Raw genomic sequence first — 23,769 nt, 5'->3', positions numbered from 1 at the left:
GTCAGTGACTCTCAGTCTGAATGCAAAGATTTTTTTTGAAAAGATGAAAAATCAAGGGATCAGAGCAGACAGGCAAATAACTATAAAGCCGATGCATACAAAGGGGGGATCACTCAGGTGCACAGGTGATATCAAATTACCTGGGGTTCAGAGGAGGGTCGGTCTCTAATGCCTCTTGGATTCTGTTAAGTTTACAATCATCAACATTCAGAAAAGACATAGGGAAAACAATAAGTTAACTTTGTACAATCAAACAAAAAGGCAAATCTCTGAAGCAGTTGATTAGCAAATTAATCCCCCTTAAAACAAACCATACTCATGTTGATAATGTACCTATAAGAGCAGTTATCTGATAGAGCCTCCTCCATCACGAAATGCGTCATTATTCTAAGAAATAGGCCAAACTTTGCCGTAATGAAATGACTAATGCAACATAAAAGAATGAGAAAATACTGTATACAGTGTTATTTTCGCCCTGTGTAATTTTCGCCCTTCTACACTTGCAAACAGTTTTGCCCCATCTTAAATTAGCCAAGACACAGTTGTGTTTTAAAGAGAAATAATTTGGGACATTGGAATTCATTCTGTCTTAAATCTGCCAGCTGACAACAAGGGCGATAAGGATGAAAATAATAAAACAGGAGCAAATATTTTGCTGTATACAGTAGTCCTCATAACCAAGCTAACTGCTTCTGTCCGAACTGCACTCGCACAAAATTTACTTCCAATATTATATAGATCTTATACTACAATATTGTAATTTCACTGTGAGCTATTTTCAAAGCCAAAGATCAAGACAAACCAGGCTAAAAGATCAGCATGTGAAACAAACAAGTCACTACAACTGTTAGAAGTCACTACAGCGAGCATGCAGAAACCAAGTACACAGCACACCATTCAAAAGGTCTCCAGCATTACATACAAGTCATCTAGTATATTAAATATACTTGCAAGATTCAAGGAATCAACATCCATCAACATGACTGACTGTAACAATCCTGCTACAATTCAAACTCCTTGAGCAATGACAACAATCGCACTGACCAGGCACCAATTGGAGAATCACCTTTCACATAAAGGTGTGTAAAATTGTAAACATGTACCTATGGAGGCAGTAGTGGCCTCATCTATTCCAGGGATCAATACCATTCATCATTGATGAGCTGACCAAGGAAACTTAAGGAGTTATTTTTATGATAATGTTAATAACACTCAGTGTAATGGCTAGGCCGTATTGATTTCTAGTCTAACCTGGAATATTATAAATCTACTCTGTCACTTTAATTAACAGTACTGATATCAAAATAAGGGCTTTATTTGCAATCATATTGGTTGCTAATAGATATCTGAATAAATCCAGATGAGTCCATGCTGCTCACAAATATAAGCTTTATTCTGCTTCTTTGAGAAATGTCACCGCCCCCCCCCTCCTCTTCCATTAGGAGCACTTGCCTACGTTCACAAACTATGCAGTAGACCAGAACAAAACTAAGAGGCTCTTCTAACTTCAAGAAAGTGCTAAAAATGAGACAACAAGCATGTCTAACTTTCATTATCTGTAAAACACCTGCTTAGCAACATTCTTCAATCTACTACCTAAATTTGATATAGATTTGAGTATATAAGCAACATGTATATATAAATCTTTTTACCCTACTTAAACAGAAATTCACACTGAACTCTAACAATAAACTCTTACAAAACCATTATGAAAACACCTTAAAACAGACTCAGCTCTTTCAGGTTGTATAAAAACAGGGGGACCCCCCCCCCCCAAATTAAAACTCTGCTTATAGGTTTATTACATCAAGAAAAACTTGCCCATCACTATACGTAAACTTGCATGTTAGTCATTAGTACACAACTTGAGTATGTTAGGAGCATCACTGTGGACTACTAGTCCTGTACCCCACCCTGATCAAGCTTTCCCTGCCCCCGAGTCCATGCAGTATGACCAGTAACCCCTGTGGAGTACAGAACTTGTAGCAAACCTGACTCACCGACTCTCCGTATTTCTGCTTGTCATATTTGTGTTTCTCCTTCTCTCTATTCTGCTTCAGAAAATCATTGTATTCATCATTTCTTGTTTGTTTCTTCCGTACCTGTAATTTACAGGAAAAATTCTTGAACCTAAAGATTATAAATGATTACAAGGGCAATAGCGCCTCACAAGAAATTCATGACATTTTTCATGTGAATATAAAAGAAAAAGAGCACTCATACATAATTTGGGTGAATTTTGCATCAATACTTTGTATTCTCTTATTTGCATGTAAAAACTTCCTGTGAAATTCATGTGAAGCAAAATTCACATGAAATTCAATAAAATATTGTACACATACTTGGCAGAGTAATGCTCTGTTGATAACTATCTTTTGTATTTCTGAATGAGTTATTCTTGAAGGCAAAATCAAAGGATAAACAACTGTGTTTTGTAATTGATAAATAATTACGAATTTCACTCGGCTACTATTCAATATACTTTGAACCATATTCATAATCTCATAATCTTGAACTGCAATACTGACCTCAGCTGAATCATGTTGTCTGAGCCCATGTAAACTGGCCTCGTAGATCTCAGGTTCTCTGGGTGGGGTATCTTCTCGCTGCAAGCAAGATTCGAATATTTGGTAAGATTGTGTCAAAAACTCTTTAGCGATAAATTTCATTCTCAATTTGAATATGAAATGAACTTTTCCCTACCTCCTGGGGTGGGTCCCTGGGTCGCCCTCGCCGTGGTAACTCCTGCAAATCACAATGCTCAAATTACATTTAAAATTAAATGCTAATTTATTTTTGATGCAATTATTCAATCCAGTTTATAAACATTGAAGGAAATGAATTTTATTTTGCCTCTGTTTAGTTTAAGTTCTTTGATTGTATGATTTGTCATACTTTTATTACTTGATCTTGTTCTTGTATATATAGTATAGAAACATTTAGCTCTTTGCTTCTGATTTAAAGAAATATTTACAAAGATTTTTTTATAAGTATCTCCAAAGGTTATGAGTTTCTAGATTCACCCAAATTTATTACTTCTACTAACACACTGAAACTTCATGATATACTTATTAAAATATGAATAGGGTCATGCATCCAATAGTTTTTTCTACAGATTCTACAAAATAACTACAAAACAAAAGAATCAATTCATGAACTCATTGGGATAAACTTAGTTTGTGTCACACACAGTTCATTCTCTACAGGTGTCACACTGGTGAAATCCCTATACACAGTCTATATCGGACCTGGAGATCATTACACTTCAAAGTACGTACTCAAATTTCATGCTTCAAAATTCATACTCGTGCTCATACGTAAATAAATATGGAATTTTGAGATTGGGTATATATTTGGAGTACAGAGTATGAGTTTGAGCACATAGTATGAGTTGGAGCATTGAGTTTGTACTCGCCAAGCTTTATAACCTCCAGGCCAAACAATCGACCACTCTACCTCTTCCAGAGCGTCCAGCGGACTATCTTTCTGGGTCAGTGAAGTTAGACTTCTAACAACACTGGCCAGAGCTTCAGAGTGCTGAAACAGGACACAGGTCAAATCAGAATCAGTGAAATACAGCCCGACTTCTCACTCAACGGGAGGGTGGAAGTTAGGGGGAAAGGGGGAAGGTTGGGGTTTAGCAGTGGGAGGGGGGATGCCTGTAGAACACACACACTAGAGATGGTGGGTGCGGCCTACATAAGTTTTGGTAGTACATGTACATGTAGTATTTTAGTGATGTTCTTAGTAACACTCATAATTTGTTCAGAAATGATGAAGTTCGTGATTGTGTGTGTTAATAAATTGGTGCCAGATTTGAATGAATATTCTTTTCAAAATTAAAAGATTGAAATTGCTTTGGAAAAACAACCAGATAATCTGATATGATTTTGATGTTTGAGTAGTTTGACCAAAAAATTTTGAAGCAATTGGCAATCATAAATCATTTACTGGTATTTCAGTTCTGAAATCCTATTCCCACTATAATTCATTTTGTATAGGAACACACACAATATATTAGGATCTTTGATGGTAAACCTACTGGACATAATGTCTTATTCCGTTACACCTCCATTTAAAAAACAGTCTATATTTACATCAAATCTATACAGTTATAGAGATCTAGCAATTACCAGTACATATTTTCATATCACTTCCTTGCAAATGTTTCTAAATCTGCATCTTCAGTTTAATTACAAAGCTGAAGTGCAATGCCAAGCAGAGCATTGAAAAGAACAGAGAGAGGAATAGCAGAAGACTTTACCTAAACCTACATTTGAATGAAATGTACATGTGTTCAGAGAGAGAGAGAGAGAGAGAGAGAGAGAGAGAGAGAGACTTTAACAGCAGCAAGTTAGCCCTAGCAATTGATATAGCAAGGACTGGCAGTCATCACTTCTGAACAAATTTCTTTACCCCATCATCATCATAGAGACTGTCAAATGAAGAGGCCACAGTTCTAGCCACCCCAATCAAAGCTCGACCTTGCTGGAATCATACATACAGTAGACAGCTAGTAAATGTACAACAAGCTCCTGTCATCTCACAGAGACTATTCACATAATTATCTATCTCCACATTAACAACATAAAAAATCTTGGATGATACAACAGGGAAATATATAACAGGTTATGTGTTGTAAGATACAGGACCCTACTCTACCTCTGCCAGCATGTGATTGTATTCCTTCTTTCTCTCCACGTTGAGTTTATTTCGCTCCTCATCATGTTTTCCGAAACCAGAAAAGAAGTTGTCCGGAGATTTGGATCTTGTGGGCTCCCCACGTCGCCCTCTATTCCGTTCTTGTTCTTTCTGCAAAAGCCAAGTATGAAGAGAAATTACATGCATGACATGCATATCAAACTAAATTTACTACTCTGTATCGACCAAATCTGCAACACATTGTGACAAAAGATGCAGATGACAATCAGATAGTCAACTAAAGAGTGCAAAATGAAAGTTATAAACACAATATGTTCAGAACATTTCTACAATAGGATCTACAAGATACAATATGAAATCAAAGTCAAATGCATTGGTGTAGGGAATGCAATCTACAGATACATTTAACTTCAAAACAGGTTGTGAAAACTTGAAAACAAAAACCACAAATCTTTATTGTAAATGTGAAAATATACATGCATAGAATACAATCAACAACTATGTTTTAAGAGTACATTCAATTCAAATGTGTCAATCTTTTATCTTTAGTTTTTGATTTAAATATAAACATGAAGAAAAGTTTATACAGGCATCAGGAATATCTTTATGACATTAAATCAATTGTGCAAAAAAGTTTAGGAGTATGAAAGAAAAAAGCAATCAAAAGATACACTGTTCAATCAAGTTAAAATCACACAGTACAATAAACAATGCAATTAATCAAGTTTTGGTCGGTAATTGCTCCGAGGTCAGATCTTTCAGTCCTTTCATGCAAGTTCCAGGATTCATTAGGCTTCAGTTACTAAAACATAAAGACCTGAATGCTGCACATATTTTAGTTGTTATAATTTTGGCCATGCATGCTGCATACGTAATACCTGTTGCTGCAGACGGTAATTTTCCTCTATTAAGTTTTTCTTTTGTTTAATTTTTTTAATGTACTCTCTGAGAACATTTTCCGGTACCTCATTCTCTTCGATTTCATCGAGAGATTTTAACAGCTCATTAACCTGTTCCCGGTACACTACTAACGGATGCTGCCTTATCTTTGCATCATTTCGTAGCGACGGCAGCTTGTTTTTATCCTTTCTCTTCATGGAATGATAGTAGACACGCTAAAATGTGGTACACAAAAGTAACTAAAGAGGAATCTATTGCAAAGAATTCAAATCTGGGAATTTTCTTTTGAGTTTTGAGTTTTGTTTATCATAAAATAGAACAAAGGATGTTTTTTGCTCAGTTTTTACACATACAGCAATGCTTAGAAAACATTTTAAATAGATGTGCAGAAAAATTCCTTGTGAGTAGATGAAAACCAAAAAAATTATAAAGTCTAGATGCAATTATACACAAGTGATAGATGTGCTAATAGGCTAATAGCGGGGTTAGTGGGCGGAGCTACCTTGTCCATCAGCTCTCGGTACTCTCGTTGTCGCTCTTGTTGTAACTTTTTCTTCTCGTCCTCGTATTGTCCGAGGGAGAGAGTACCACCCCTCTGCTTTCCTGCAGGGGCTCTGTTTTTATCATATTTCTGATAATAAAAGAATGTGACTTATCTCTACAGTACTCTAAATTTGTGTTTATACACACACACACAATACCTATCACTTACCATGCCATACAAAAGCTAAAAGCAGAACTTGTATATCCAATTGTCTGTCACAATCATTTGAAAATTCAGCGTTAACGACATGCTAAGTTTGATTTTTCAAGAAACACACACACACAAAAACCAACTGTTAAGGTCTATTTCCCTGATGAAACTGCTGCAATTATTGATCAGTATTTTTTAAAAAAATCAATATAAGGGTAAAGGCTTAACTTCCAAAGTAAACAGTTCCAATGATTATTTTTGGTGTGGCAAAGTTAAAGGTCTTTATAGAAAACTGTGTTTCATCTTAACAGAGAAATGTTTTCTTTGAAAAATCAAACATATTGCATAACAAGTTTCAATGTACAGCTAATACAACAGAACACTAATACAGTTGGGTTTCTGTGCTTAATTATACTATTCCATAAAGTTCACTCTTCTGCTCATTAAATTGAAAAGGGAATGGGGAATAATATTCTATAAAAAAAAATTCTTATACTATTCTTATCAACAACTCTAAGCTATTCTGTATGTGTTTACATTTGCACAGTAATCTTGATTCAACAAAATAACCAATAACAAAAAATAGTAAACAAAAGTTGTGTAAAAAAAAAACGCTACGTCATGCTGTGCAATGAATACCTTCTTCAGAAATTCATTATACTCTCGATTTCTCTGGACCTCCATCTGCTGTTTATGGTTAAAGTCATTACCCAAAGGGAGGCCACTCTCTGTGTCCTCTGGTTCATTCCAGCTACGATTTGTGGCTTGAGCATTTCTCTGGTGCATTGACAACAAAAATAGGTGACAAAACTCAGAAAACCAGGAATTGTGTATGATTCCACAAAAATTATTTTAAAAAACAAAACAACAATCAAATCAAAAATGCTTGATTTAAACATAACATGAATATTTATCAGCATTCAGATACATTTTATCTCTTGCAAAAATATTGTCCATATTAAAGAGAAAGTTAGACATGCATGGAAAGAAATGAAACATTGTCATTCGATCTTAACAAAGAAAACTAATATTCAAAGTCTAAAACAGCGTTTGTTGCTAGTTAAAGTAACAATCACACAGATTATAAAAAAAATAAAGAACAGAAAAGGTAAAAGCAGTAAAATGTAGTTCAGATATTTGTGCTGGATAAATATTTTTATGTCAGTTTTCTAATGACAATTATGACTCAAAGATTCAGCAACTATCATAGCATTCTCATTCAGTGAATATTTATCACATGTACAGACAGAAAGGTTATTATAGATCTTCACACTGTAATGTATTCCAACCCACTGAGAGTGTTACAACCAAGCTTCATCACTCTTTCACATTATCAATAATCAGAAGAGAGTTTTCATTTGTGATGCACTACTTTTTTCAAAGTCAGAATGCAAACATGGTAGAGTTTAGAACACCACACAAAGACCAGAGACTGTGTATTAATGATTAAAGGAGAGAGAGGGTAGGGTGGGGGTGGGGGTAGAGGTACCTCCTCCATATGCTGCTGGGTCTCTAGGATTCTCTGAGTTTTCAGCTTGTTCCTATGTGTTTCATATCCACCTAGTCTATGACTGAATGGGGGATCAGATTCCGACTGAATTTTAAAAATATTAAGACTTGCAACAGTCAAGTTATAAAATAAATAACTCTTTAAATACTCTGAAAAAATGAGCTTAAAGAATGATTTCTTCAATTTTTCTACTTTGATATTACTTCTGATGGGAAACTCAGGTTCCTTTTGTTTGTGAAATCTACCAAAGGGTGTCCGGTCAAGTCGTACACAGACCAACTCGTATACAGGTCGTAATACAAAATTTCCGCATAAAAAAACGAAAGTCAACTCGTATACAAAAAAATTCCCGTATACCTAACCGAAAGTCAACTCGTATACAAAAAAATCCCGTTACAAAATCGAAAGTCAACTCGTATACAAAAATTCCCAACACTTGGTTTCTTGTAATAAAATGTCTTTATATATTGCTTCCGTAATTCAGCGTAAAAAGGACATAATTATAAGAATAAAATGGATGTTTTCAACAATTACAAAGATTGCAAAATTCATACATGTATAATTGTGCATTATCATTAAACTCGGTAACGATGTGAAATTACAACAAAAAAATTAACGATAATTAATTGGATCAATCCAATCATTATTATTTGGTAGTTATTTCTACACATCAAAACAAAATTGTTAAAACATCAAGCGCGGTGTGTCTTGCTTCTCCATGACTTCTCAAAGGCTAATTAAGATACTCCTTATTATTTTGTTTGAAATTATTTTTGCATACGAGTTGACTTTCGGTTAAGCATACCTATTTCATATGCGGAATTTTTTGTATATGAGTTGACTTTTAGTTTTTTATGCGGAAATTTTTGTATACGAGTTGACTTTCGTTTTTTTATGCGGAAAATTTTGTATACGAGTTGACCTGTATACGAGTTGGTCTGTGTACCACTTGACTGTAAATCTACCAAAGTCTTGTATAATTTAGGTAGGCCACAGTTGTCTTTATATGCACACAAAGAGCCAATAAGGCTCACCTCTCTGAGACTCTGTTCACTAACCTGTTGTACGTGGTTCTGGTAATCCTGTCGCCTCTCATCCTCATATCTCTTGTGGAGTCGCTCTGTGAATCCTTCTTCCTGTCTGGGAGAGTAGTCCTGTCTGGGTGGAGAGCGAGCCCCCCTGCGAGGGGGGACATACTCTGACTGCTGTCTGGGGGCATCATACTGGTCACCTCTACGCCCAGGGGGAGGGGGCTCAGATCGAGCAGCATTCCTACCCTGAATATTCAAATTCAACTGAAAAGTTAGGATCACCTGTAATGTTTTTGATACTTAAACACTAGATACTGTAATCGATAATTAGATTGCATACAATCAAAATAAATACATTTGTAAATTTAGGTTAAGAAAATTTAGAAGCACAAGTGTTGTTAAAAGTCACAGGAATAGATATTTTTAAGATTTTTAATACATATACTCATCATCTCAAGCCACAGTCTAGATATATTTATATTAAGAATTTATTTGCATTAGTCAACCTTACTTTAATAAACTACCAGTAAAAGATATTCTCTTCTCATGCAACCATGCATGGCCAAATGGGAGAGGATCAAAACATGATGGCTGTGGTTTGCAATGATGGTATATACTGCATGTAATACGTATGGAACATATTCATAAATAATTGTAACTGTATACCAAGCAAAATAGTTAACAAACTTCAAAGTGCAAATCAAGGAAGGTTGACCAAAAGTGGCAGACAACAAAAACAAGCCTTAGATTTTTCCCATCATAATCACATCATACCTCGTGATCTCTTGATCATAATTACTACACTACTTTTATTATCAATATGTTTTCCTATATGACAATAGCTCAGCCCTTAAAAATACTAAACAAAAACATCTCTCCTTTTTTTGTCAAAAAAATATTGATCTTCAAGTCATTCAAAAATATTTCTGACTCTCTGAAAAAGGTACATATATCAGTTTCAAGTATATTAGTAACACACTTGAATGTCAGTACAACTGCACCGAAAATACCTGGAAACCAAAATCATTTCTATCTTGCGAGTAATTTTGATCCAGTTTCCTCTGAAATTCTAATTGTTTTTTCTCTAATTCTCTTTCTCGTGCCTCATTTTGCTTCCTTCTCTCTTTTTCCTCTATCTGCCTTTGAAACATGGCTAGAATATCTTGTTCCCTAAGTGGATAGTCTTCGATAATTCTATTCCTCTCCTGTGGTGTAAAAAAGGTTTTCAAATAATGCACATATAAGCTAGAAAATTCTACTTAGAGTAAAAGCAATAAATGAAAAAAGACAGAATAATTTTTTTCTAATTTATAAATGCTAATCTGGTCTAGTTGTTGTCCATGCAATAATCATCCGTACGGTATTTTGTATAATATATAATGTCATTATATCTTTGACAGTCAAGTTTTCTGGAAAAATTTGTGTCATGTAAAGATAAAATTCTTCCTCATGTACATTTACTTGTTTAAGTTGATATTAATATCACATATACAATTACCGCACATCCCATAATTTTTGTGAAGATCTAATTTTCACCTTTTTTCGCGATCTCTTTAAATTGCCAATTTTTGAATTCACAGAAATTATAGCTAGAATTATTTTCTGTAAGAAGCTTTTTATTAAGCAAAGAAATGACTGACGCAAATTAAAAATGCTACATAAATTTTCCCATTTTCGCAAATTTTGTGACACACGAAAAAAAAACCCCAATAGATATACACTATGAGATATCATGTTTTTTTGGTTTTGTTTTTTTTTGGTGGGGGAAGACCATATGTAATAGTTTTAATGAATAATGATGGTTTTGTTCAAATAAAAATTTTGGTTTTCTTTATTTTAACAACCAGCCAGCTTCTGCACCACAAACCTATATAACTACTGATACTTACAGACAGTTGCTTTGTTTAATATTTCATTGTTCATTTCTAGAAGATTTCTATCATTACTACATAGGTAACACAAAAACTCATAATCATATATTAACACACTGTCTATTCTATCACAGGCAGCCCTCACCTGCTCCATGTAATCCGTCAGTCTGTCATCATGATGAGACATATGCAGCATCCTCTCAAATTCCCTGATCCTTTTATCCTCCACCATTTTGTCTCGGAGATCTCGTCTCTGTTTTTCTTGAGCAATATTGTTTAGTTCTTCCTGAGAAATATTGGGCTTTGTGCCAATCCGTGGTATATCTCCTTGAGCCCTGATCATGGCTTGTTCCAGAGTTTGCTAAAACAGAATCAAGAGTTTGCATGCAATACATGTGTATTAAGTGCATGTGCTCTTCAAAGAAACCAAAGATTCATTTCAGTGTGTATAAAAGTAGGATTATGAAAAAGGTTTTCTAAGGAAATGCTAATTTTTTGACAAATTTTCATTACTACACATATCTGTCCAAACTTCATTGATTGTCCTCTCACCTTTTCTAGCTCTGACCGATACTCTTCTTTTCGCTGCTGCTCCACCCTTTTCCTAAAATCTTCATATTCACCAAACTTCATCCCTGACTGAGGTGGTGTTGGAGCTTTCTTGAATTTAGGCTAAAATCAATAAAAACACATAAACCCATGCATACACAAGTGATTAACATAATGGTACACTCACTAACAAACTTGCTTCAATTTTAACCCAGTTTAAGTTTAATATGTATATATTATTTTTGCAATTAAGAATTCTCTGACTGCTAACCCCAAAAATAAAAACCCTATAATGCTCCCAGTGGCATCCTTGAATTTAATGTGACTGTTACAAATCTTTTTAAAAAAAAACCCTGATAAAACAAAATATCCCTGCTTCTTTTAAATGAATAAAAAAATCGACTTACTCTATTTACATATTCATTAAACTCCCGCCTCTTCTGTTCTTGGAACTTGCGCTCAATCTCATTATAGTCTAAGTCCGGTTTCCTGGGACTCTGTTGTTGAAGTCCTCCTGTCTGATGCTTTTTATTTCATTGTAACAAAACAAGAGTAAGCTCTCAATGGCTCTCATAATTTAGACAAATTTTCTAAAATTCTAGCTTAAAAGCTACTACGGTACTAATACATGTAGTACATACAAGCATCTGTTTTTCAACATAATTATGACATTATCAATGTCTACCCAAAAAGTAGTTTATAAAAATCCAAAATTTGCACAAAGCACACTAAACAGTCTGCCTAGATTGAGTAAATTCTAAACATCTAGTCAATATACAGAGAATACAATGCCAACACCACAATTCAGCCAAGCAAAAATTGCAAAAAATGTGCTGATATATTAGGTATAAAATCCTTGACACGCAATGTTTTACTATTGCAAAACCATTTTGCTAGCAAGCACATTAAGATGGTAAAAGCAAATAATACAGGTTTTTAATACAGGTACCAGTACACTTATATACAATTATAACAATTTTCTACAATGTATGCACATTTATAACAGATTTTAGTAGTAGTGACAAATTCTAACACCAGAGATATACACAAACACCATTACAACAAATACATAAATGTTATAAATATTTTGATGGGATAATGATGAAATGATTTCATGCAGATCTCATTCTACAGACTAAAATACTGTGCAAATATGAGCACTTCTAACATTTGACAAAAACTGGCACTTTACTTTAAATAAAAAAATCTAAGGCTTGTGAAAAAGAGATGGTTAAAACTAAACAAGTGACATGTAAAATAAAAAAAAAAACTTTTGTGGTAGCAGATCCTGAAAGAGACAATGTTTTGCCGGATGCAATATATTTAATAAAGTTATCTTAATATTTATGGTGTCAGTTTTTTTAGGTTTTGTTTTTTGGTTTGGTTTTTTTTTTTTTGGGGGGGGGGGGGGGGGGGGGGGGTAATAAACTTGGCAATGTTTGTTGGTCTTTTGACATTGTGAGTATAGCCCCCTTTTTATCTACCTATAACCTCATGCATACAATAAAATACAACATAAAATTCAACACTGATCTATTGCGCAATCACCTGCTGTGTGTTATTGTTACTGTCTGTCCCGTTTTGATGGGTAGGATCGTTGTCCTTTTCTGTGGGAATATCTATGATCTGCTCTTTGTTATTTTCAGGTGCTTTAGAGTTGGTTTTATTCTACATATATATGTGTGTACATAGCATAACACAGTGAAACTTGTGATTAATTATCTATTTCAAAGTGCAAATTGTAATTAACGAGGCCGAGTACAGAACGAGTACGCACGCTTTCGCGCAGCGTTTCATTGGTATTGTGACGTCATATTTTTGCTTTGTTGACGCCATGGCGTAATAGTTTCAACTGCAGATATTCAGCAAAATTTGTTGAAATTAGCTCGATTGATGCGTAAAATTGATATTATATTGTGGAATAAACATAAATGTCTCGAAGTATAAGCTATATTTGGGCTCGGTTCGAATACGTGAAGGGGGTTCAGCAAGCCTAGCCCTCTGTCACGTTTTCTTTATCCGCCTAAATGTAGCTTAATTTCTATATTTCAAGACAGTAACCATGTATTTTATATTAATAACCCTTAATATGCGATGTTATATATTTATTTATTACTGAAATGTGTCTGAATGTTTTAATAATACCTTAAAGATTACCATTTCCGTCTTTGTCAAATCAAAAAATAGCCATTATCTGACAAACTGGGAAATTAGGCATGCAAAAAATTACTTTGATAAGACCCCTGGATCAAACCAGGAGGTAAAAGGGTTTTTTTATTTGACCATTTGATGTCTTTAAGCAATAACTTTAATATGTAGAACAGAAAAAGAAATCCCTAGGGCAGAAGTTTTAAAAAAATGTAAAAAACGTGCAAAATTGATACATTTCAGGCAAAATCCCATAGGGTCCCATGTTAAAGATAAACAAACTTTGAGATGACCCCTTGAACAAACGGTGTGGTAAATGTCTGATTTTTTTTCCTTAAAACAATAATTATATCAGTAGAAATTTATGTAAAAAATTTCATTAAAAAATCTAGGGCAGAAAAAATTAGACCTGGCCTCGTTAATTATAAATATCAAAACAATAAAGATATATATGCTTAAATGTTAACACTTTATGTCAATGTTCAGTGTTATAAATTGAACAGAGAGAAAGAAGGAGAGATAGAGAGAGGAGAGAGAGAGAGAGAGAGATCATTTTATTTGGAATGATATAAAACTTTCAGCAAGAGGTGATGAAAAATGTTAAGTGCATGGTGTAGTAGAGCAGTGAGCACTGAATCTGATACCTGTTTCCTGTTTAAGAGTTCATTATATTCTCTCTTTCTCTCCTCCCTCAATTGCTGTTGCTTAGATTTTGCTTTTTCATTTGTTAGTGGTAGACCACCTGGGGATTCTCTCTGAAAATAATTTGATGAAACCTTTTGGTTTTTCAAGCCCTATCTTATTTTTTTTCCTCCCTTAATGAGCTTAACAACATAATGTCAAGTTACAAATGTACTTGAATTTTTGCTATTTTATTTCCCATTGAAGTATAACTAAATTCCTAAAGATTTTTCAGTAACTAGATTTGCCCCTCCTACCTCATTAGCATAACGTGTTTCTGTTGGTTTTCCCCACTGTCTACGCCCCCTTTCATCACTTCTCTCCTCCTCCTGGGATTCAATGTGTACAGGGTCAAAAGGTTGGGGAGTTGCAGAGATTGAATAAATTTACTAATGATTGTAATAGACTCTGGGGTCTATCAAAGGTGAGCTTATATTAAATTATATTATATTTATTTAAATGAAAAAAATATATAAACAACATAGAAGAACGAAGTCTGGATATTTAAGAAGTCTTCTATATTGAGGCAAGATGAAAACAAAATTCTACATAGCCTAATATATCAAGAGATTCAAGCTTAAACCAAAAAAGGTTATGTAGTGAAGAGAATAATGAAAGTGCAAATCGTTTTTAAAATTAATATTACACTGTGGTCACTTCATTGGGAATAATGTGATAATGATCCATGTTAAATGCAAAATTCATGTTTTATAACATATCTGACAGTAAGAATGTGATTATCTGTTGTAGAGGTTCCCACTCAATATAAGGAGGCATACTTTCTTTCTATGAAATATGTATTCACGGAGAGCTATTGTTAAAATGAAATATCTCGTCATCTTGCATGTATCAGATCATGGTGAAAAAGTGATATTCAAACTATTATGAGTTAGTATTAATTCAGAATTTGCACCTCATATCAATGTTCCCAGTAGTAATGCATTCTATGAAGTTCTACTCTAGCAATAGCATTACACTAAGTGAAGAACATGGACATATTTGTATGAAATGATTGGTTTGGCTAAGCAGCTTGTTAAGAGTCTTCTCAACACCAGTGAAGTTAAGCATGCAATTCATATTGATAAAACAATTCACACTTTAAAGCATTCATTCATGTTGTTTAAAAAATGTGATTCAGCTTAACAAAATTTGTAAGAATATTATAAAATTTGTGGGCTTAAATTTCTACATACTTTTAATTTAACTTGAGTAAATGTACAACATCATGCAAAATCTTACCGACAGATACTGCCTCTCCTGCTGCAGTTTTGCTTTCTGGTTTCGAATAAATTCCTCAATATCATTCTCAACAGCAGCTGCCATTGTGTCCTTTTATAAGATAACTCATTTGTTAGAAAATTGACTAGTCTTCTACTTTATCACCGATCTTAGCATCAGTATCATGGATATATTTCAAAAAGTTCAAACAAATTTCTGAATTAACGTGTCGTGTTTTCATATATTTTAAATCTTTTGCCTTATGAAGGGATACAGTAATCATAACTTCATACCTACAAAATTTGTTTGGTTCTTTACTTCGGTGAAAGATTTTGAACCATGCAGCAATGGCGTTTATAGCAACCCGTGTTTTCCTCTGTTTGTTTACATCATCTGATGCACTGTCAAACAATTTTTTACATTTTTGGTAGGATTGTGTTATAAGTATTCCAAACTTGGTTATTCTGTTTACACTTTAGCATTAATTACCGATACTAAAGGTTTTAATATTTGTCAATAAGCGAGAACCAACTTGAACAGGAAATAGAGCGGGTTACGACTTTTCACGCATGCGTCAATTCTTTCATAAACTCTAAAGCGGATACGTTACATGGTAATCCGAACTATTGAATACATGTACCAGTATTTCCCATTAAATTTTTTTTCGAACTTAATTAGGATTTTTAGTAAAAATCTTGTTTTCTAACATTGTTTTTTTGCATGATATAATGAAAATATCTAAATAGAAACCCGGCTTTTTTTAATGATGACATTATAAGTGAAGAATGCGAAAAAAAAATCCCGATACTGTAAAGTTGGTATAGAAGTTTTAAACTGTGTTTCCCATTTTCATTGATTTAGTGAAAATCAAAGTTTAATGCTACTTTGATTCATTGCCATTTATAATATCGATAAAATATGTATTAGATCTTGCACTTCAATGGACATTTAATTTCGTGTATCAACTTCACAAACAAAATCCACGAAAATTAGCATTTGGCATTTTAAAACATTTTACTAATAAGTACAAAAACCTCAGTGGCGAAATATAAGGCATAATATTTTGCCAATGAACGAATTTACAGGTTCTTAAGAAATTTTTCCCATGACTGGTTGATATAGGATCCTTTGTTTTATTACTTGTATCATAGAATATATAAAACATAATACATGTATAAACCCCTTATAGTTTACGTCACCAGCTCACTCTTCATTGGCGGATCCAGAGGGGGGGGTTCCGACCCCCGGAACCCCCCCTTTCTCTGGGACATATGAATTTTTGGAAAACTTGTAATTCCTATTTAATTTTTCCCATTTATACTATAAATACTTTAATTATCTCAAATAAATGCTTTTAAAATTGCTCATTTAAAGAATTTCTTATGCGGGTTATGCTATTTTTCTGGAATGCTAGCTACCTTCATACCTGAATCACACACGAAGGCTGGAAGCCTTTTTTTTTTTTTTTCCAAGAATCGGAAATTACGTTACAAAAATACCGTGTAAGGGGTTTATATGTAAACCATTACGTAAATGCACAACTTTTCACAACTTCCTTGAATATGATCGCATCTGTACTAGTGCCGGGTGATATTTCGCACCCATTACAGAGGTCACATCAAGTTCCCTGGGACGACTATTGCTTGTACCATTGTATTACACATGAACAATCTATTCAGCAGATAAAGTATCCCCATTTTTTGTCATATCCTATCATTTAGACCTTTATTTAAGAAGGCAATCGATAGAAATCAAAATCGATAAATAGTTCAGAATTTAAACATCAAAGACATAAAAAATATTACCAAAAAATTCATATTTATAATAGCTTGTCGTAATATGTCTGAATCATTTTTTAGTGTTTCTTTCTATTAAGCATAGACGCACGTTCTCATTGCTGGGGACTTGGTTTTTTTTTCTAAGGCTAGAAATTGTGCAAATCTTCCTTACCTAACCCAAAACGCTTTACAGTGCACTCTGATATTAAAAAAGGTATGAAATACATGTAGATATTGACGAGATAACTGTTAATTAAATTTACGCACGGAAAACGTTCAAAAGGACTTGTTTGTTGAAAATTAATGAATTTTGCACGTATTGATTATCATCAATTGGAACCCCCCCCCTTTTCCAAATTGCTGGATCCGCCTTTGCTCTTTAATTCTCCTCCTTTTCTCTCTTCCTTTTTTTCCCTTGAGTTTGATATCTTTGCTTGAGACGGAATTTGAAAAACATAGTTATATATTGTTAAATTGCAATTTTTATTTCCATAGTTTTGTTTAATTTTTTTTAGATTAAAATACAAATTTATTCAACATACATGTACTAGTATATTAACGGGAGCACCAATAATGAAATTTATTTCTTAAGGCTTTGCCCTAAACATATGTATGGTCTCTAGACGGCCCCATTACCACCGCATGCCTAAAAAGAATCCCCGGGTTTACATTAACTTCATACAATTTAACCTCAACATCAACCTCCAAACCCCTTTGAAAATTTTCTGGAACCGCGCCTGGAATAAAACACAGCAATATGAACTCTAATAATCGTTGTTTATAATACAAACTTATATGTTCATATACATGTATAATCTCAGATTTTTTTTTAACTCTTGACGAAAGCAGCCAAAATTACACTTATAAACGAGTTCACTTTATCTCCATGCCCCGGGGCCATAACATCAAGACAACCTCACTGTGATTTCAGTCTCACATTTCTACTCATTTGGAAAACTAAGACTGGCATCAAAAGTGAGCTCTTTTTCCCGCTGTATATATATTCCGATCGTTAGTATGACCCTCGTTTCAAATGTTTGACCTGAAGATCTGCGCCTAACGACTCGACGTGATCCGACCGTTTGGATCAATTTACTATTATAATGATTTTATTGTATATCCTAAAAGATAGAAATTTAACTAAAAGACGCGGATCGCGGAATTAAGTACTCGCGTAATACATGTATAAGGAATTTACAGTATCCCGGTGTCCTTTGGTAATGCAGTAAGTGAAAATTTAAACTTGTTTCTATTATGTGCTTCAGGGTCCTTTCAATTTGTAAGAGGAATATATATTGGAAAAGTGAGACTGGGGTCAAAAGTTTGATGGCCCCAGGCCTGCGTCACTTCTATTATCAGTGTGTATGTGTGTCATTGCATAGACGTCTTTATAGCGTCAACTAACAAGTTAGAACCTTGGACTTGCAGTAGGATGTAACGATCTATTTCTTGCGTCAAAACAAGTTAAAATAACGCTGGTTTCAAGGGAAATATACACCGATTGCGTAGTCTTCGCTCAAAAGCCGGACAAATTTTGTTGATTTCAAAGAGCCATGGCTGAGTGGCCTATAATGAAACAGACAAGCCTATGTCACATTGCTGTTTGACTCAACTACCCAAAGTCCAAGCTCCTGTTAAAATGGTTCTATTTTGGTGATATGGTAAACCTTTCTATAAGTATTAACAATAAAATCACCAACATTTAACGAAATTATCATTCACAAGTTAATTATATACATTTCATTTCTTAAGCAAAAACACAACACATCAAATGTAACAAGAAAAATTGTTCCAATAAATAAGAATAAACAAGATAAATCAGGACTCTGTCGGATAGATCCTGACTAGGTTGGAGCGGATTGCTCTTGGCTTGGGCTTCCCTTTTGAACCGTCAATACACAAGTCCTCACAACTGCGACTTCGTCGGAACTGGACACATGGAATACCCTCCCCCACTTCTCCACAACAATTACCATCAACCTCTGACACGTTATTGTTGTTGTTATTGTTATTATTGTTGTTGTTGTAATTGTTGTTGTTGTTGCTAGAGGAAGAGTTGTTGCTGTAATTAAATGGAACACCGTTACGGAATTCCCGGTGGCGATAGAAGTGTTGTTGCTGACTGTTCTGTTGGCAGTTGACAGTCGGCAAGAACCGGTGCTGACTAAAGGTGTACTGCGGCGGTACGTTTGTTGTTGCGTTGTTGCTCTGAAGGACGTTTCCAAACGAGTAGTTCCCAGCAACCTGGTTGTACTGATAACTCTGACCGTAAGATGGGCTGTTTTGCATGACACCAGGGACAAACTGGTCGACCGGGCTGACGGTTGCTGGGTCGGGGAACTGCTGTTGATACTGATAGCCGTCGTATTTCACGGGCTGTGCCATATTGTTGTCGTTGAACCAGTTGCCAGGTTGGAAGGTGTCTTGTAGTCTGGGAAAGCTCTGCTGTGAATTGAACTGAGCCCAGTTGTGGACGGGTGGGGGAGGGATGTTTGTAGGAACATACATGTTTGGAGGCTGTGGATGCGGCGCAGGCTGAAGGTTTGAGGGGAAGTTGATTGTTTGAGCATGAGTGGTCAGACTATATGGCCTTGGCTTGAATTCCTTTAAAATAAAAGAAAACTTTACCAATATTGATGGTACATGTAATTATAAATCGCATACTATTTTCATTAAATGTTTGCGGTTTTCCTATCAAAATCTACACGAGAGTTAACCTACCTCAACCGGAACTAGAGTAGTAGCTTGAACTTGAAAGGCGTTGTTCGACTTTGAGACATGTGATGGTGGAATAAACGGCTCTGAACTAGCTCTTAAATTTGATGTGACTAACTTAGACGATTTCTCCATCCATGGTTTGATTTCATGACTATTCCTTCTATTAAAATTATGTACATGATATAATAAATAACCTTTTTACCGATTGTTAAAAAAAAGGTTTATTCCAATAAGTTTGATTGCGTTTCGACATACAGTCCAACATATTACAAGCCAATTACACTGATGGAAGAATTCTTAATTTAAAATGCCATACATACTTTTCTTTTGAATCTTTGTCTTTTCCTTCAGGCTCTTTGTGAAACAATTTTTCTGCCCAACTGGAATGAATTTCAAAAAACTATGAAAATAAACTTGAGGTTTCGTTTTTGCGATGGAAGGACTAGGATACGACCAATTATTACTTTTTCTTTGAATATCAATACACGTACCTTGCATTGCATGGTGCACTCTGGTCTTTTGTAACCGTTGCTCCTTCCCCACTCGCCCGTGCCTGTTGTCTCAGTTCTGACAAGTCCTTCAGTCTTTTCTCTTTCAGCGGTTCTCGCTGTTTCGAAAGCTGAGGGACAGATTTGTGTGTCTGTGGTCGGTTGCCTGAATACGTCTTTTTTGTTACATCTACTGACTTTTGTTTTATTCCTATTTCCTGTTTCTTGGATTCTGAGGACCGGGGGACTTGCTGCCCAGTTGTCTCCTGCTTCGCTGGAGGATGTTGGGTATTACCGGATGTCGTAACATCTTTCGTCTGCTTACTTGACTCGTGATCAATATGTTTTGAATCTTCTGCAGGTTTGCCAGTTTTCATTATTTTGTCGGTTTCTTTATTACCATGTACTGGAGGAAATCCAGGAGGAGATTTGATGTTTGGTCGCGGGGCCTGATCACGTGATATGGTGGGCGAGATAGTGCTTGGCATTGGTTCGTCGAAGGTTTCTTCGCACATTGATTTCGATACATTCTTTTGTGAATTTGATTCCATTCTTTCTTGACTATGTTTTAAAACAGTAGCTGTTGACATGCTTGGTTCATGTAAGTCTAATTGATTGGATTGGTTATGGTTTTGATGTGTATAGGCTGTAGGTGATTTGCAGTTATCAGGGCTTTCTGAAAGAATTCCGGAATCGGTGTGCTGCGGGATTTCGTTTTCAGGTAAAAACATGGATTTAACCGATTCGGATCGGATTCTCTGAAAGAGACGCTTGCACTCGTCGGAGCCGTCATCGCTTATTGGTTCATCCCCCGACCCGATGTGTTTTGTGGGTAGACCCGTCAGACCCCTCAGATACTCCCGGTACCCATACAAATAGTCGTTCACCAGCGCCGACGGGTTGTCCAGGGCCAGGAACACGTTCTCCGTCATCCGGGCTTTACTTTTGTCGTCCTCGTCCTCTGTCCGCGGGGTGAAGACCTCTTCCCCCAGGCCTCGGAATGACCTATTATATAATGATCTGTACATGGGGCTACGGTTCATACCATGGTTACTTTAAAATTCATTATGCTATTTGTGGTCATTCTTATAAATGTTTTTGTCTAATCAATTAACCAGCGAGGGTAATATACAATTAGAATTTCATTTTTTAGCACTTTATTTGACAAAATGAAGTACGAATCATAGTTACATAGATGATTGTTGTATTGATGACATTTACGTGCACCACGATGCATGAAATTGCCTAATATGATAAAAGTCAATTTTGGCCCCCATAAATCACAAATTTTAAACGGTGTGTCAACAAATGTGTTCAATATCATTTTGCAGAAGAATTGCATATTTCATTTTCAAAACCAAATATCAATTTTAATTGGATAGTTACATTATTAATGTATAAAAATGATTTCATCTGCCTGCTTTAAAAGCATATGTACATGTATCTTTTCTTTCTATTGCTGTACTATACTGAAAGTTTTTCAACTTACAATCGAGGGTCAAATGAGTTGTTATACGTTGTTTTTCTCGGAGAGTCTGCGCGGCCATACCCGACAGTCTTCAAGTCGTTGGCGTATGCACTGGAAATCTTCAATGTACACAAAACTATTTAAACAGAGATCTACTGTGGAAATTAATGTTTCAATATATTTCTATTAATATGCCCATCAACAGAAAATTTGGATAGAAAAACGACATCTGGGTGCATAGCAAATTGAGGTAGATTTCCTGTACTTTTTCCCGTTGATAGTTCCAAATTAAAAAAAAAATGTTATTTAATCTGTTTTGTCTTTTTAATCAAAGTACTGAAGTACTGACGGGATTTGATTTTATCGATTATCATTTATTTTAAAATCAATTTATCTTGCATGGCAATTAGTTTCTAGTTTGTATTTGAATTAAGCACTTTTTCATAATATGAATTTTTAGACTTTTCCGACAAGAATTTCGAGAAACCCCATATAAATCATGTTGTGTAATATTAAAGATAGATTTCAACTACTAGTATGTATTAGTTATCGAAACAATTCTAAAAATTGTATGGATCCAAGCACTATTAATGATATCGAACTCTAGTCTCGTTTAACTAGACGCTCGGCTTAATTATTATTTAATTATTTAATCATTATTAAACAATAAGAGAGCCCCCTCTCTGCTTGTCGCAGATTTACGGAGACAGCTGAGCGTCTGGTTGAACGAGACTATATTAACTGGCGTAGGAATACATGAGACTACAAAAATATCTAAATTGTTCGTAGTATATAAAATTTGACCATTTTCAAAGTGTTTATAGATAAGTTTCCTTGAAAAACAATGCTTCAGCATACATTACATCGAATTTTTCTCTATTATTTTCAAGAACTTAGTCTTGTCAGCGGTGATGATTTGTGCTTAGGTCCAAACACTGTTTCACTTTCGGTTTGCTAGAGTAACTGCATAGGAGAGTTGATTAAAATCAACTCCCAAAAATGGACCTTTCAAGAATAAAATTAAAATGAAGAATAATATATGAATGCTCATCTGCTTCATCTTAACTTTTCGTATACATTTATAGTACAAATTTAATAGTTCCGACTCTGCAGGAAAATTTGGTTGACGAGCGTGCCGACAGCATTTTTTCAACCAATTGGAGGTGCAGTTTACCCGTCAATCTAACAAATGGCTTCTACTAAATTTGACCCGTAAGGGATCAAATGGATTTAAAAATTAAATGAATAAACAAACAAACAAAAGAATCGATCAAACAAACAAAAGAATCAAACAAACAAGAGAATCAAACAAACAAAACACGCAACTGTTTTGAATTCAATAGATTCCAGAAAATACAAAATAGTAAAATGATCAAATGTTGAACCTTATTTTGGTCTTCACCGAGTGAAGGGAAAGGCGAGTTTCTCAAGGATTCGATTTGAAATCTAAAAATGTTTGGTATATATACTAATATTGGAAATTCAATTATAATTTTTAGTAAATTTTCATGTAAAACGTTACATCAGAGACATATGCATGTCTTTTCAATCCTTTCTTATTGGATATACTCAATAATAGAATTACCTGCGTAATTGGATTGATCTTACGGTGAATACATATTGAAAGCGTATTAATTTATTCCACTCAAAAACAACGTCACTTACTTTTCATCGTTAATTAACCCGAACATACTGGACAACAAATCCTGACTCTTCCGTGAAGCGGTCTGCAGTGCATTTCCAGTCAAGTTCTCCGGGTAGGTTTTGGAAAGCATATGTCCATATTGCTCTGTATAAAGAATGGTGTCATCCAAATCAACACCTACTTTCTTTAGAGAATATTCATCCATTAGTTCTTTTCCATGCCGAATTGTATTTCTTGGCCGTTTCCATTGCATCAATTTCAAAACATGCTTTTGTTACGTCATTGACGTCGCGGAACATAACGCTAACGTTTGCGCAAAACGCCCTATACTCTATCGCTATATGAAGTTAATTATTAAAAAAAAAATAAACTTAAGAAATAACTTTTAAAGACCCGAAAATTCGTCAC

General features: G+C 34.8%; 2 protein-coding genes across 2 annotated transcripts in view; both read right to left on the bottom strand.

Annotated features, from left to right (window-relative positions):
• The window catches only part of LOC105330303 (centrosome and spindle pole associated protein 1), a 49,408-nt gene extending 33,571 nt beyond the window's left edge, over positions 1 to 15,837 (bottom strand). The window contains exons 1-20 of the mRNA XM_066066068.1: positions 15,558 to 15,837; positions 15,286 to 15,375; positions 14,304 to 14,375; positions 14,010 to 14,120; positions 12,766 to 12,885; positions 11,625 to 11,741; positions 11,221 to 11,340; positions 10,814 to 11,029; positions 9,808 to 10,002; positions 8,825 to 9,043; positions 7,746 to 7,850; positions 6,896 to 7,033; positions 6,065 to 6,193; positions 5,541 to 5,777; positions 4,663 to 4,812; positions 3,457 to 3,537; positions 2,704 to 2,745; positions 2,529 to 2,606; positions 2,001 to 2,102; positions 141 to 182 (exon numbers count right to left, since the gene is read on the bottom strand). Coding sequence (XP_065922140.1) covers positions 141 to 182; positions 2,001 to 2,102; positions 2,529 to 2,606; positions 2,704 to 2,745; positions 3,457 to 3,537; positions 4,663 to 4,812; positions 5,541 to 5,777; positions 6,065 to 6,193; positions 6,896 to 7,033; positions 7,746 to 7,850; positions 8,825 to 9,043; positions 9,808 to 10,002; positions 10,814 to 11,029; positions 11,221 to 11,340; positions 11,625 to 11,741; positions 12,766 to 12,885; positions 14,010 to 14,120; positions 14,304 to 14,375; positions 15,286 to 15,369 — 2,358 coding nt within the window. The 5' untranslated portion in view covers positions 15,370 to 15,375; positions 15,558 to 15,837. The remainder of the gene's footprint in view (positions 1 to 140; positions 183 to 2,000; positions 2,103 to 2,528; positions 2,607 to 2,703; positions 2,746 to 3,456; positions 3,538 to 4,662; positions 4,813 to 5,540; positions 5,778 to 6,064; positions 6,194 to 6,895; positions 7,034 to 7,745; positions 7,851 to 8,824; positions 9,044 to 9,807; positions 10,003 to 10,813; positions 11,030 to 11,220; positions 11,341 to 11,624; positions 11,742 to 12,765; positions 12,886 to 14,009; positions 14,121 to 14,303; positions 14,376 to 15,285; positions 15,376 to 15,557) is intronic.
• A 2,912-nt stretch (positions 15,838 to 18,749) lies between these two features.
• On the bottom strand, positions 18,750 to 23,631 carry LOC105330304 (uncharacterized). The gene is made up of 7 exons (XM_011431922.4): positions 23,382 to 23,631; positions 23,102 to 23,162; positions 21,738 to 21,835; positions 20,252 to 21,253; positions 20,081 to 20,140; positions 19,764 to 19,920; positions 18,750 to 19,646 (listed from the first exon to the last, which is right to left on the bottom strand). The coding sequence occupies exons 1-7, from the start codon at positions 23,612 to 23,614 to the stop codon at positions 18,861 to 18,863; spliced, it is 2,397 nt and encodes a 798-aa protein (XP_011430224.3). The 5' UTR covers positions 23,615 to 23,631; the 3' UTR covers positions 18,750 to 18,860.
• Positions 23,632 to 23,769: the final 138 nt, after the last annotated feature.

This window comes from Magallana gigas, chromosome 7 (assembly GCF_963853765.1).
Source record: "Magallana gigas chromosome 7, xbMagGiga1.1, whole genome shotgun sequence".
NCBI lineage: Eukaryota > Metazoa > Mollusca > Bivalvia > Ostreida > Ostreidae > Magallana > Magallana gigas.
Note: the sequence above shows the minus strand (reverse complement) of the source record. Positions and strands in the feature narration are given on the sequence as shown.

Excerpts from the sequence above, each read along its gene's own strand:
- LOC105330304 (XM_011431922.4), bottom strand. The coding sequence starts at position 23,614 with ATGCAATGGAAACGGCCAAGAAATACAATTCGGCATGGAAAAGAACTA. Across the intron at positions 20,141-20,251 it reads AGTGCACCATGCAATGCAAG|TTGGGCAGAAAAATTGTTTC; the intron begins GTACGTGTATTG and ends AATTCATTCCAG. Across the intron at positions 19,921-20,080 it reads GACAAAGATTCAAAAGAAAA|AAGGAATAGTCATGAAATCA; the intron begins GTATGTATGGCA and ends TAATTTTAATAG.